Here is a 15,891-nt window from a genome sequence, read left to right as displayed (position 1 = left end):
TTGGTATCTTCAGTTGCTCACTTACGTTTAGGCTACATTCCCTTATAAAGGTGTGAAATGAACACTCTTCTTCTGTTCCCAAGTAGATGAGCAAGGACAAAACAGAAAATACAGCAGTGATGACACCAAAAAAATAAAATAATGTCTAAATGTGGATTCAGTTAATAGTTGAAAAATAATAATAAAAATGGCCCTGGATGATTCATGCATTGTTTTGTAATTTTCCCAATTTCCATTCAGTGTGAGTTCTCAAGCTACGCTCAGTATGCTAATATCACTAGAGTAAATTTTGTTGCAAGTGTGGTAACTGCACGAATGATACACTTTAGTCCAACAAAGGAAAGCAAACCCCTCTTTACAACTATGGGTTTTTTGGGGGTAAACAATTTCTTAAGGCCACTGAGGGAGGATGAACTTACAGGATATGAGTATGATCTAATGTGGCGAATATCCTACAGTTTAGTCTGATAGAAGACAGAAGGCCATTAAATGGCATCATTATTTCCTTTACCAAAATAAGGGTATCATGGAACCAAACCAAACACCTACTTACTGTGGATGCTAAATTTACCCTATAAGTTTTTAGAACATTGACATTTTTATGCTGTTATAAAATCAGTAAGCATAATAAACATACCCTTTTCACTTTTGTCCTAACTGGAACCTCTTGAGAATACCTTGAGGGTGCATCAGATATATAAACTTCCACGTCATCAGGCACTTCTTCCAGAAAGTTAGATGGGACAAGGCCCTTATGCCCATTTAATTCACCCTGTGTAAAAAAACCAAAAAAAGGACATCAGTCAAGATATTACAAGTATCTAACATCAACTTACCAAGTCTTTGAAACGGCTGCATATATAGATACATAACACATCAGTTAAAGTTATACTTGGTTTTATTTTAGTGGCACGTTATGCTATACATGTAATAATATAGAGTGTGTAAAATATATATATACCGTATTTGCTTGATTATAAGATGACCTTCATTATAAGACGACTCCCAAAAATATTAATTTAGAATAAAGAAAAGGTCAGAATATAAGAAAAAAGTTTTACTAGTAAATATCAATTCACATGTAAACTAGTTTTTCATATTTAATAAAAACTATGATTGAGAAAAATGCAATGTTTGTTTTTATTTCCTTTTATTTGCCAACCTGCCCCCCAGATATGCCTTATACCCCCTATATGCCACTCTGCCCCCTGTCTTATACCCCTATTTACCTCTGCCCCCCCAGATATGCCTTATACCCCCTATATGCCCCCCACCGACTTACCGATGCATCCCTAGACTTGTCCCCCATGCTTCAGACTCCCTGGTGTCAAGTTGGGTCAGCTGATGGATGCCTGTGCAATGTACACAGACAACCTTCGCTGCTACCTGGGGCTTCCATCGGGGCTTCTATGACTGATCACCGGAAGGTCATGTCAAGGGGTATTTTTCAGAGCATTTGCTCTGAACAGGCATCACGTTCTAAGTGCACAGACATTAATATGTAGTTGGTCCCCTCCTTTGTAGTTATCCGCTCTTCGGGGAAGGCTTTCCACGAGATTTTGTAGTGTTTCCGTGGGAGGGTTTTTCCCATTCAGTTGAATGAGAAAGCCTGGCTTGCAATCTCCATTCCAGTTTATCCCAAAAGTGTTTGATGAGGTTGAGATCAGGGCTCTGTGTGAACCAGTCAAACTCCACCAAACTCATCCAACCATGTCTTTATGAACCTTGCTTTGTGCTCTGGAGCAGTGGAAACGTGTTCTGTGGAGTGATGAATCACGCTTCTCTGCTTGGCAGTCTGATGGGCGAGTCTGGGTTTGGCTGAAGCCAGAAGAACATTACCTGCCTGCCTGCATTGTGCTAACTGTAAAGTCTGGGGGGAGGGGTATACTGGTATGGGGCTTGTTCAGTGGTTGGGCTGTGCCCCTTCCAGTGAAGGAAAATCTTGCTTCACCATACCAAGACATTTTGGGCAGTGCTAAGCTTTCACCTTTGTGGGAACAGTTTAGGGAAGACCCTTTCTTTTTAAGCATGGTTCTGCCCAGTGTAAAAAAAAAGCAAGGTCAATAAAGACATGGTCGGGTGAGTATGGTGTGGAAGAACTTGACTGGCTCGCACAAAGCCCTGACCTCAACCCCATCGAACACTTTTGGAATGAACTGGAACGGAGATTGTGAGCCAGGCCTTCTTGTCCAACATCAGTGCCTGACCTCACAAATGCTCTACTGAAGAGTGGAAGCTGTTATAGGTGCAGGGGGGGGGCAACTGCATATTAATGTCTATGTAATTACAATGCAAGTCAATAAAAGTCAGGTAATGGTCAGGTGTCCCAATCACACCCGTTAATACATACACAACATGGTAAAGAACATCTGTATTTAGTAAGTCCTGTTCACGCCAATTTCCAGCAATACAAGAACATCTGGTACCTCCATGACAGCACAGGACTTATTGTGGAAGACATTCTCTACCATCGTTCTACTTAAGATAAGCTCTCTGTGGTGAAATAGACTTACATAGTAGAATCCATCTTCATCGATTTCCCCCAAAACTGTGATTATATCTCCTGTACAAAATGTTAGCTCAGCCTGGAAGGAAGAAGAATCATGTCAATTAGTTAAAAGATTTTAGTTTGCTTTTCTCTTTAATACATTATACAAGTTTCAAACCATTTAATTTGGAATTCCCTATACTTTTCTTCACCAGAGTGCTTAGGGCAGTTTAAGAGAAGGACATTTAAATTAGTTACCACCAGTAGCATACCTAGCGGGGGGCAAGGGGGTGTCCCCCAGGGGGGAGGGGAGTAGATAGTGAGGGGGAGAGGGGGTAGATAGTGAGGAGGAGAGGGGGTAGATAGTGAGTAGTAAGGGGGGGGTAGCTAGGGAGGAGGGGTAGATAGTGAGGAGGGAGAGGGGGTAGATGAATTGTCTGAATGAGGGAGATAATGCGTTTGTGAGAATGCATTAATGAATGTGTAAATTTGTGTGAATGAGAGAGAATAAATGATTGTGTGAATTATTTATGTGAATGAAAGTGTTAATTAGCGAATGACTGTTAAAGTGTTTGTGTGTATGATAGATGTATAATTGATTTGTGGAAAGGCAAAGATGACACAAGCAGGATGTTTGAGCCTTGGGGACCAAGATGACACAGGCAGGGTGTTTATGGGACAAAGATGGCACAGGCCGGGCTGTTTGGGACAAAGATGGTAAATCCTATGTGTGTAATCTGGGTGCTGGTCAGGTTCTATGTGGGCAGTGTGGACGCCAGAGCTGGCTTTGGGTTGTGCAACCTATCATCTGTGCCTGTAGTTTTATCTCTTGCTATGTTTCCATACATTATTATTGTATACCTGCAAATACGGGATTTGTATGTCTGATTCTATGCCTCCAGTGCTGAGTTCACATGTGAACAATAATAAAAACAATATATATATATATATATATAATTGCTAACAGCAATCACACTCCTATCATGCCAAGTCAGCTAGTACATGTTGGAATCTGGGTATGCCTGGGCACGATAGGGGTGTGATTGCTGTTAACAATCATTCATATATATATATATATATATATATATATATATTAATATTGTTGTTGAATTTTTTTTTGTCCTATTTTGCTCTGTTACTTACTTTAAATAAAAGTGTGAGATTGTGGGGGGTCATATTTGGTTTCGGACAGGTAAATGCTGGATTTTCGGTTTCAGTCCAGAATTTTCGTTTCGGTGCATCCCTAAGCCAGACAATGAAGTGGTAGGCCTACACCACATCAATGTTTGGGTTAGTATATAGTGATAGGAGTTATGCTGCACTATTATCAGTGTCTGGCTCAATGTATAGTGATAGGGATTACGCTGTACCACCGTCAATGTCTGCCTCAGTATATAGTGTTAGGTGTTATGCTGTACCCCTATCAATGTCGGCCTCGGTATATAGTGATAGGTGTTATGCTGTACCCCTATCAATGTCTGCCTCAGTATATAATGATAACAGTAATGCTGTACCACCTTCAATGTCTGCGCCAGTATATAACGATAGAAGCTATGCAGTTTTAAAGTGTTTGGGGGGGGGCACATAGAGGATCCGCCCCAGGTGCCAAATACTTTAGGTACGCCCCTGGTTACCACATATACTTACTAAAACCTGGTAGAATCAGTCAGTACAATTAGTGTTTAACAATACAACCTAGAAAATGCTGCCCTTCCGTTCTGTACTTTACGCCCATTAATTCTGTCATTTTCAATGGGGAAATGGAACGTGGTGTTCAGATGTCTGATGTTTTAAAGGAGTAGCACACCTATATACGTTATATTTTTTCTGCTCAAAAAAGATCTGCCACCTTTTTCCATATTCACTTATTAAAAAAAAACACGATGTACACCTGTCCCAAATCAACAAGGCGTTGTAAGATTCTTAAATCTTGACTTGGTGTCCTTGGATATTGTTTGGCCCTTTTGTCAGATCACCAACTGACCTTTGGGGATCTATAGACATCTGGGCCTCTGATCACGATCATTTATCCAACATTGCTGAAGTTACAGAAAAAGGGGCGTATTTCTGTGTCTTCTAATACTTCAACCGACAGCCTAGGTTTCTTGCCTTAGTTCTTTTTGGCAGGTGTCCACACTGAAGCCTCACACTGAAGGTAAGAGGAGGGCAATGGAGCGCCAGGCGCTTGTGTGGGGTGGTAAATTACAAGACTAAGTCTAAGCTATCATGTTGTTGTGATTCAGGACTGGAAGAGCATGAATCAGAGCTGACACAGCTACAATGCTTCTTCCCCTCCAGTCTTTGGGTCTAGAAGGGTGGCAGCAAGGATACTATGCACTGTGGGTGAGTCTGTCTCGGTGAGAGGTTTGGTGCCTCTGAATGATACAGGATTAATAGTTAACACGATGGGTGTTCCATGAATACAGGTTTCAGACATGGGTTAAAGCTTTTTGCGTGAGGTCGGCCCTTTAACCCAGCCAAACCAAAATGAACATCAAACAAAAAAGAACCTATTTCGTATTTAAAGAACTTACTAATCAGGGCCAAGACTTCATTCTGCCTGCCCAATTCTAAGTACTGAAATCTAACATCACTTTTGGACACCAAATTGCAATTGCAGAGCATGTACTACTATCAGATGGCCCACACCAAATATTCATGACAAAACCCTTCCACTGAATGGTAGATTAACCCTGTGTATACCTGATGGCCTGTTTTAACCTGTTACTGGTTATGCACAACTTCCCCCCTTTACAACTATATAATCTGTCACACTTGGCTTGTGGCCACATCTATGGCCAGTCCACTCACTTCTGGTAACCAGTGTCCTGCTACTGAAACTTAACCGGACAAAAAGTTTGCAAAGTTATTTTTGGCTAAGTATAGTCTTCATTTGTGGAAGCTTAACAATATGGTAAAATATCAACTGGCTGTTTTCATTATAACACAGTAAAATGACAAGGAAAAAGTAAGTACCTCCACATCAACATTGGGAGAGCTCTCTCTTGGATCATAATCATACAATGCAACCATTCTCCTTGTGGACACTGAATGTTGCCTTCCGCTCCTCCTGTTTCGCTCTGCAAGTCACAAAATGGATTGTAACCATGTGATGAAAATAGTGTTGTCCGAAAATAATGGCATTACAATAAAATAAGCCAAACAGAACCAACAGAAGAGACACAATAGATGAAATGGACAGTGATGGCAGCTTTTTGTGACACAAAGTATTGAACATTTAATAGAGCTGTTTACAATACAAATACCTGATCAGATGGTTTCCTTGAGAATCTGGATCTACTTGTATGTTAGCACAAATAATGGTGTGCTTGGCATAGTTTTGTTTTCTAAGTTGCATCATATCTAGCGTTTGTCTTTAGCTTTGTCTGATTATTTTGAGAACAAAGAGCTTGTCACATACTAGTATTGACATTCAAGTCTTGTATAAAACTGAAAATTCTGACTGGATCTCAGAAACACTAAGGCCTGTGTGTTGGTAGGGTCAAGACAATAAATGTCAGTATTAACGTGAGGTGCGGTTTTCTCGATTTCATCTTTGTATTTGTGCTTACCCAACCAATCAGGTGTTATATTCATTAAGAAGAATGAAGAAGTTCAGCAGGGCCAGATTGAGGATGTAAACCGACCCTGACATTTCAATGCCAATGGGCTCTAAATGACATACATGCGGCTGTGGGCTGGATATGCACAACCACATGCAATGCAGAAATGCGTATCCAGCCTACTGCAGCCTATCCAGACTACGCTACTGCATACTGACGGAACAGAACATGTCAGTAAAGGTAAGTAGCCCACATAATCTGGAATGGGAAAGGCCAAGCTATTTTTATAATCCTTGAGGTATTCTGAGAAAGCAGTTTGTACGTTAGATGTTATAAACTGTTTTCCTCTCACACAGTTACTCAGAGTTCCTGCAGTGAACAAACATTCAGAGCACAATCTTGACTAGGTTTGACAGTGGCTGGAAACATCAGTAAGTTCTGTTACAAATATGGGCAGAGGGGCACTAAAGGGGTGGATCAGAGCAGGGAGGGGTGAGTGTGTCAGAGGAGATGTGTGGGTCAGAGCACAGTGTGGCGGGGGGGTAGAGGAGGCGAGAAAAACGACAGGAGGGTCGCAACAGAGCAGAGGGGACTTGGTGGAGGAGGCTAAAACCAGAAGAGGGCAGAGGTGAGCTGAAGTGGGTGGGTCAGAAAAGAAGATGGTAAGGGAGGGGAACCAGAGGGAGTGGGTTAGAACACAGTGGGGTAGGAGGGACTTGTCACATTATGTGAACTATTGGGGATGGATCAGAGCAGTGGTGGGAGGCAATGGGCAGTTCAAATGATGTAGGTAAGCAGAGAGGTTAAGAAAGAGCAGAGGTGAGCTAGAGGGGTAGGGCCAGGGCTCAGAGAAGCTGGAGGGGGCACTTCTGAGCACAGAGGGCAGGAGAGGTAGGTCAAAATACTTGTCTTCATGGGAAATTAAATGATGTGCAGGACAGGGATTGCCGCATATACACTGTGAGTAGACGTTACTTTTTGCCCTGCCCAGCACGACTGACATGGTTACAAGACTATATACAGTTAGATCTGGAAATATTTGGACTCAGCTTTAATTTAAAGGGGTAGAACAAAAATATTGCACGAAACATTTAGGAATTACAACCATTTTCATACACAGCCTCCTATTTCAGGGGCTCAAATGTAATTGGACAAATCAACACAATCATACATAAAATGTATATTTTTAATACTTTGTCAAGAATCCTTTGCAGGCAATGACTGCTTGAAGTCATGGAACTCATGGACATCACCAAATGCTGGGTTTTCTCCTTTGTGATGCTTTGTCAGGCCTTTACTGCAGCTGTCTTCAGTTTTGTGGGTCTTTCTGCCTTAGGTTTTGGCTTTAGGAAGTGAAATGTGTGTTCAATCGAGTTGAGATTGGGTGATTGACACGGCCATTGAAGAATATTCTGTTTCTTTTCCTTAAAATACTCCTGGGTTGCTTTCACATTATATTTTGGGTCATTGTCTATCGGTAAAGTGAAGTGCCATCCAATCAACTTAGCAGAATTAGACTGAATCTGAAAAGACAATATATCCCTATACACTTCAGAATTCATCCAGCTGATGTCTAATGCGTTATGCTTCGGATCATGAGCCATTCCAAGCCTTCTCCATACTATTTCCCCCCATCATTCTGGTACAGGTTAATCTTGGTTTAATCTGTCAAAGTCTAATCTGGCCTTTCTATTCTTGAGGCTTATGAATGGTTTGCACCTTACGATGAACCATCTGCATTTGCTCTCCTGAAGTCTTCTCTTTATGGTAGACTTATATAATGAGACCGACCTACTGGAGAGTGTTCTTCACTTGGCTGGATGGTGTGAAGGGGTTTTTCTTTGTCTTCCGAGGACGTCCAGGCCTTTTTGTGTTGCAGAGCTCACCAGTGTGTTTTTTTTCCTCACAATGTACCAAACTGTTAATTTGGCCACCGCTAATGTTCCTGTTATCTCTCTGATGGAGTTTTTCTTTTTGCAGCCTGTCTGTTGCAGGATGTCTGTTTCACTTGCATTGAGAGCTCCTTTGCCCGTGTGTTGTGGGTTCACAGCAACAACTTCCAAATGTAAATACCACACTTCGAATCAACGGCAGACTTTTTACCTGCTTAATTGATGAAGAAATAACGAAGGAATAAACACACCCCTGTCCATGAAACAGCTTTTAAACCAATTGTCCAATTACTTTTGATCCCTTGAAAAAAGAGGGGGCTACATATTAAAGAGCTGTAATTCCTAAACCCTTCCTCCATTTTGGATGTGAATACCCCCAAATTTAAGCTCAAAGACTGCACTTTATATCCATATTCATTATGTTACCGTAACTTGAATTTATTTTGGTAAATACCAGAAGTAACAAAACTTGTGCCAGCGTCCAAATCTTTCTGACCCTAACTATATATATATTTATATTAGACTACCAGAGCCATAATTGCATCCCTGCAGCAGGAGATTGCATTCAACTTAAAGAACAGGCTCCATAAATAAAGCCAACACTAATTTGGTCAAGGGCTACAATCAGGGCAAGGAGGAATCCATTATGTCCTTTAACATTATTACAGGCCTTGGTACTCATTTCCATCCCATTATATTTAGAACGTTTAGCATTTGGCATTTATGTGCAAGTATGAAGATTTGCCAGTAGCTGAATTTTTGAAAATACAAAGTTAAATTAAATTACAATGCCTTGCAAAAGTAGTCACCCCCTTGGCATTCTTCCTATTTTGTCGGATTACAACCTAGATTTAAAATGGATTTGCTGGAACTTTGTATCATTTGATTTACACAACATGGCTGAAGATTGAAGATTTTTCTTTCATGAGACAAACAATAAGACAAAAAAGCAGAAAACTTAAGTGTGCATAACTATTCAACCCCCTCTGACCCCCAAGTAAATACTTTATAGAGTCACCTTTTGCAGCAATTACATCTGCTAGTATCTTGGGGTATAAGCTTGGCACATCTAGGCAAAACTGCTCCAGCTCCTTCAAGTTGGATAGGTTCTGTGGGTGTACAGCAATCTTTAAGTCATACCACTGATTCTCAATTGGATTGACATCTGGGCTTTGACTAGGCTATTCCAATACATTTAAATGTTTCCCCTTAAACCACTCGACTGGTTTAGCAGTATGCTTAGGGTCATTGTCCTGCTGGAAGGTGAACCTCCATTTGCACAAGAATTTCCCTGTATTTAGTGCCATCCATCATTCCTTCCATTTTTCCAGTCTTTGCCAATGAAAAACATCCCTACAGCATGACGCTGCAACCACAATGCTTTGGGGATGGTGTTCTCGGGGTGATGGGAGGTGTTGGGTTTGCGCCAGACATAGGATTTTCCTTGATGGCCAAAAAGCTCAATTTATTCTCATCTGACCAGAGTACCTTCTCCCAATTGGCGAATGTGTGCTTATTTTTTTCAATGGCTTTTTTTCCAGCCACTCTTCCATAAAACCTATTTCTGTGGAGCGTACTGCTTAAAGTGGTCCTACTCGAGTCAATGCTGTGGAGCTTTTCAGCTCCTTTAGTTGTCTTTGGTCTCTTTGTTGCCTCTATGATTAATACCCTCCTTGTCTGGTTGTGGTGCCATATTCTTTCCATTTCTTATTAATCAATTTAATGGTGCTCCGTGGGATGTTCAAAGTTTTGTATATATATATTTTTTCATAACCCAACCCTGATCTCTACAACTTTGTCCTTGACCTGTATGGAGAGCTCCTTGGTCTTCATGGTTATTTTTTTCATTTCACTTCACCAATTTGGACTATTTTGTGTATGTCCATTACATCAACTCCAAATAAAATCCATTTTAATTCCAGGTTATAATGCAACAAAATAGGAAATATGCCAAGGGGAGTGAATACTTTTGCACTGAACTGTACCAATTAATTTAATGTAACCCCTCTGACACACACACACGTGCGTGCACACATACACACAATACACTTTGAGGAAACCAACTGTAACCAGAAAAAGGCAAATAGACATACACAGTTCTGTGGGCTTGATGCTTTGCCAGCAGCACCAGGGGTTAAAGCAGGCTTCAGCAGGGTGTGGGTGAATTTACTAACCTACAATGTGCAGGAAGATGACCCTTTTTATCTAGCTGTGTGAACAACACAGCTTCACAGCGTTCTGACATCTTACCCATATTAACCAACATTCTGCTTTTTAAGTGAAATCTTGCCTGGTCCCGTGATTGCAAAAGTCCCAGCAAGTTTCTTCTGTGTTAACACAGGGAGATTTCAGTTCCCAGCATGGTGCAACTCAAGTTAGTAAACTCACCCCTCCAATCTACATTTTAATGATGCAAACTCAAAGGACAAAAACATGCTCTTTTTACTTATAGGGAACATTACAGGTTAAGGTTAAACAATTGAAATTATTTCTGCTATTGTGTATGGCTTGAATAAAGTTAGGGTTTCTTAGCACAGACCTCGTTTAGACTTTCTGGATCTGCGGTGTACAGAGCGAGAGCTCTCTTTGAAACGTTCACTGTTGACTTCAGGAAAGGAATGCATACAAATAAAAGAAGAGGAGAACATATGAAGCTGTTCAAAGTTCTATTTCCAACCTAAAAAATGTTCAGCTGGGAAAGTGAACAATACTAACTGAACAAGGGTTGCTCTTGTGTTTGTAATTGTGTTTAAAGTGAAAAAGAAATCCTGTGTAGTGTATCGGTTACACTTTATGAGGATTCACAGTCTTTTGCCCTTAAGTTGTCATTTTATGCAAAATCGTTCAACAACACTTATTACTAAGAATTGGCATATGACGTGATAATAAAAAGTCATCACGTTATATACTTTTAACGTTTTGTTCGGATTGTGTAAAATTGCAAACTTATGCCAGCTTTTTGGTAGGTAGGACAGTATAACAGAAAAAAAGATATTTGAGCGGCTTTACATAATTGTAATAATCAGTTAATAAGCAGAAGAGCAATGCATTTCAAAGCCAACTATGTTTGGAATATGCGGTTTCATTATTACCACTTATAGAAGATGCAGTGGTAGTTCCAAACAAATAGGATACATAACATTTGTGTATGAATGTGTATCCCAGTAAATAGCAGTAAGGAAGCAGGTACAGCTTGGAAACAGCCCAACATGATGTAATAATGGATTATATTTCCTACCAATTTTTTCAACAGGGGTATTCAAAGGCAGAAATCCTTGTTTGAGGAGCTGATCCATCATCTCTTCATCATCAGCCTGAATTTCTGAGACCATATTGCAGGGAATATAACCAATTCTTCCACAGATCTCACCACGGTAGAAGCCATCAGAATCTTTTTCACCATACACCTAAACGTGAAATGATGCTGTGAGCCCTCATTAGAATAATAGCGGTCTTGCTACAAAACTGCAAGACAAGGTATTGCAATCCCACGTTCATAGAAAGATTTTACACAAATACATTAAGTTAGAAGATTTGTTAAGGAACAAACACATTTTCCTTATTTTTCTGAAAGTAAAAGCTATACATACAATGAGTGTAAATAAAAGAACTATCTGGACTGAGGATATTTTGAAAAAAGGCAAGGCACATAGCATAATGCTGACCAAAGTAGACATCATTTCAATTTATTTCACACATTTCTAATCATATATTCACCTTTGACAGCTCTATTCTAAGGCCATTACTATCAGTTACATGGTTATGGTGGGCCTGTCCTCATTAGATTTTAAGTTGAACTATACATTATGCATCATTCATAAATTACTGACAATCATCAACTTTCTACACAGAACAGTACAACAGCTGTATAACACCCCTGTGTCCAGCTCATCTGCTATATCTTCGTTTTACTACATTTAACTTCTCCCCTACACATGGAGCTTTCTGGTCATGTAAGTTGGACAGTAGTCTACCAAAGCAATTCATGTAAGCCAAGTTTAAACCAAGTTGGACAACAGTCCACAGATGCAATTTGTATAGCTTAATTTAAACTACATTAACATTCCTAGGAGTCTGAGCGTAAACTGTGAAACACAGCTATGTATCTGGATACTTACCTTAATGATCTGACCCTCCTTAAAAGGAAGCTCTTCTTCAGCTGCATCAGGATTTGGGGACATGGTTCTTGGGTCGTAGTCAAAAAGTGCCACAAATATCCGTACTGGGAAATCCTCCATACCACCATCTGTCTCAGACTCATCATACATTTCTGAAGAAAGCTGTTCCCGGCTGCCATAACTATCTAAAGAAACGTTTAAAACACAGCCAATCATTTTTGTATGTCACTCATTTTGAATGTCCACCAGTAGGTCAAAGATAACTTGCTGTTAAATGTTGTATATTTAAGTCATTTCAGTGCACTCTCTACCAAGGTATATCTGCTTCGAAATCTATGTATCTGACTGTACTTTAAGATCTACTGCATCCTCAGCACGTATTTGGACTAGGGCATATAGTCAATTTATAAACTAAATTTTGTACAAAATGTATGGTTTGCTTTAATGTCTTAATGCATGAAGCACCATGTAAGTAACAGCATCATGTTTAGCATTGCTTGGACCTGGAAGCATCACAAATGATATGTTTGTGGAACAGCAATGAGAGAATGTTTATGCAATGCAGTAAAATACAAAAATGCACAGAATGGGTGAATGGCGGTGATGGAAATGGACTTGGCACCTCCTATCTGTAAATCGCCTACAGAACGAAAACTTACCTGTTAAACGATGGAGGACAAAGCACATTATAAACCCAGCGGGTAATCTGAATCACATGCAATCTAGCTGGGATGTTAATTAGAAAATGAATAATCCACATTAAGTAACTGAGAAGTGTCTTAGACGCCAACGTCGGATTTCAAGGCCTGACTTTTATTTTCTTAATCTAAAACTCTTTCACATTACCATCTTCGGTTAGAGAGGACCTTAGAATCCTTTGCTGGAAGAGCAGGTACCAACTAATGGCATTACAGCGAATATTCAGTAAAAAGAAGTTTCAAAACTATAAAAACTCGAGGAACTTGAAACCATTACTTGGTTGTAAAGGAGGAAGAAGTTGTGTTGCATACCGTATCTATCGTCAGAGGCCCTGGTACGCTGCAGAGACCACTTCCTGTGTCCTCCAATGCTGGGATAATAAGATTCTTCTTTTACAGGTGAAATATTTCCCTCACTACCTGACCGAGAACGACCACCTTCACTGTTACTGTCCATTGTAATTTCTATGGAGAAAAAGGGAAGGAGCTATTAAGCATGCTCTGTGTGTGCAGAAAAGAGGACCACATAGACTGGCACCCTTTTCTAACAGGGATTCCCTTCATGGTTTAATTAAAGGGTATTCTACAGACATTAAAATGATTAAATGTATCAAAAATACTTCGCTCCGGGTTTTAGACATTCTTGATTCCTTGCCTACATTCAAATGCTCAATGGCAACAATGGAAAATCTTTGTTCTATGTCCTTTTTTCTAACTCTTTTACTTAGAAAAATGATAGACCACTAGCAACAAATGCAGAAAAAAGAGCACTATATGATAAATACCAAAGTTTTTACAAATGTTCATAAAGCTAATCCTTAAAAGGGGTCTCAAGAAAACAAAATGTCACACTACAAAATATTTCTCATTTATTAATATACAACTATGTATTTTTCTTCTATGGATACGGTCTACTGTATACACGAAGAGCCTCAGCTTGAGTATCTTGGGGTACAATTTTCACTCTGTATTGCTTGTGAAAGGTAATAGGATGATTTACCATAACGCCTCTCAAATTAAACCCCAGCTTTCTAATGAGCATATTGTTTGTGCAGCAGGGTGAGGCTGGTATGTTTTCTTTGGGTAACAATGGTGAAAACCATTAGGAAGCCATGGAACAACCAATAAAGGGTGGTTTATCATCATCTCGTCATCTCGTCATCCAAAGCTCTTAAAGCCAAGATGAAATGCCAACACAGAGTAAATATAGGAATTGGGAAATTGTTTTTTCTTGGGAAATACACTAGTCCACACTTTTAAAATAGAGGGGATTGGAGTCAGCAAACAGGGCAGTTATGAAATTATTACATAAAGATAGACTACAGGATAGATGTAGCTTTCTTTAGACTTACTTCTACTGGTGTGACATACTGATGTGTGACTTTGTGACAACACACTTGGGCTTGGAGAAACTTTTGAAATTGCCCAAGAGAATGGAATGGTGATGTGCGGCATGAGTTGCAACATCACTACAGTAACTGGTAGTAGGAACTTCTTTACTAAAGTACATCAGAACTCATTGTCAAAAGTACTCAGAAGGCCATTAGATTTATCATACAGCCAAATTCTTTTGTAGTATACTACAAAAGAATTTAGTAGTATACTACATCATGGAAGTATACTATAAACACATTTCCAAAATATGGGAGACACAACAATGTCCAGTTTATAGCACATATGGCCATATGGAATTAATAAAAGGCTAGTGATTTCCCCTACTTTCATTTCACCTCCGGGAAGGGGCCATTTAAGTAAAAACGTTTAGTGATCTTGAACTGATACCAAACTCATACCCAACATGGAGCTTCTGGAGAGTTGATGAGCAAACGCTCGTTATCTGAGGTTATCTGTGCGTGGGCTTACATTGTGACTGGGGTTAGCCCAACTGCTATATATTTCTATGGAGGTGGAAGGGGGAAAAGGCCATGGGCGGGAGTGAGGAGCGTCTAAAAAGCACTCCGGTAACCCAGAGATTTCAGGCCATGACCTCTAGATCCCGAGAAGCGGGGCTTTCCAGGTATATTGATAAATAGCATAATTAATCTCAAGCCTTCCTGCTCAATCTATTTGTGAGTTTTCGCCAGCTACACCTCTACTATCCTTCCAATCAGTCCAAAGGTAAACACATTTTTGAAAGATGAAAAAATAGGAGCAAATCATAGAGTATCATTTGGTTGCTGCTCATAGACGTACTCTGGAAGTTTTGATCCTGATGCTTCCTTCAGTCTTTTTATTTTAACACATAAAATGTGATATGAGGTCGATATGAAAAATGAAGACGTAACGGAGTGTGTATGAACGAGTTAAACATTCAAACTGTACATTGATAACACTTGCTGAGTAAAGTACAATCATAACTGTATAAAATAAAATAATTTTGGTTTGTAAGTCATCAGAAAGCATTCAGCTTTTACCATTATGCATCATCTTTCTTACCCAAATAGCTCTTTATTACAACCTGCTACAGGGGATCGGTTTAATAGGATCAAGTAGTGGTTACTGTGGAGTACCATGGAGGCTCCAGATCCCCAACAGCAACTCAGCCTTGGCCCTTCTCAATGTAGCCACTTCAAAACCACACTGAAACGCTATGCATGTAAAGACTTTGCTGGTTTGGTTTTATTCTAGTGGTTTGCTCTTTTGTCCATTGGTAAGAACAGTCACCAAGCTAAAATATTATTCTTGAAGAGGAATAAATATTCTGGATCCAGTGTTATTTTTTATGGTTACATGTATCAAATTATCTAAAAACATTATAATGGTTTCATAAAACAATATCACTTAAAAGCTATTGTGGTTTCTCAAAAACATTATCACTTACCATCTATCAAGGCATTGTCAACCCCTATACACTGGTGTGAAAGCCAATGATTGGTGAGTTATAGGTGACCAACTTTTGCCAGCATTAGGGGTTCTCATGATCTCCTCGAGTTAGAACAGATCAATCAGTTTATTTTACATACAAATATAATTTCACTTACAAACCCTAGTGTTCGTTTTATCAAACACCAGTTATCAAATGTAGTTACAAATCTCAGCTATGAATCAGGTGGCAGATATTTACTCCGACTTAACAACATGAATGCAGGAAATCTCCATAAATGGGGGATAACCTATGAAAGCATTCATGAA

General features: G+C 39.7%; 1 protein-coding gene across 14 annotated transcripts in view; it reads right to left on the bottom strand.

Moving 5' to 3' along the window:
* The window catches only part of RIMBP2 (RIMS binding protein 2), a 163,295-nt gene that overhangs the window by 1,979 nt on the left and 145,425 nt on the right, over positions 1–15,891 (bottom strand). For 4 of the 14 annotated variants that reach the window (XM_053471693.1, XM_053471600.1, XM_053471606.1 and 1 more), the window contains 7 exons: positions 13,072–13,224; positions 12,062–12,246; positions 11,182–11,350; positions 10,483–10,548; positions 5,465–5,568; positions 2,514–2,585; positions 638–772 (listed from right to left, as the gene is read on the bottom strand). In XM_053471693.1, coding sequence (XP_053327668.1) covers positions 638–772; positions 2,514–2,585; positions 5,465–5,568; positions 10,483–10,548; positions 11,182–11,350; positions 12,062–12,246; positions 13,072–13,224 — 884 coding nt within the window. Of the gene's footprint in view, positions 1–25; positions 73–637; positions 773–2,513; positions 2,586–5,464; positions 5,569–10,482; positions 10,549–11,121; positions 11,351–12,061; positions 12,247–13,071; positions 13,225–15,891 lie in introns of those variants that run through there. The other 10 variants (XM_053471654.1, XM_053471662.1, XM_053471639.1 and 7 more) reach the window with 8 other exon arrangements.

Source organism: Spea bombifrons, chromosome 1, assembly GCF_027358695.1.
Source record: "Spea bombifrons isolate aSpeBom1 chromosome 1, aSpeBom1.2.pri, whole genome shotgun sequence".
NCBI classification, from domain to species: Eukaryota; Metazoa; Chordata; class Amphibia; order Anura; family Pelobatidae; genus Spea; species Spea bombifrons.
The sequence above is the reverse complement of the archived record's forward strand: the minus strand, read 5'-3'. Positions and strand labels throughout refer to the sequence as shown.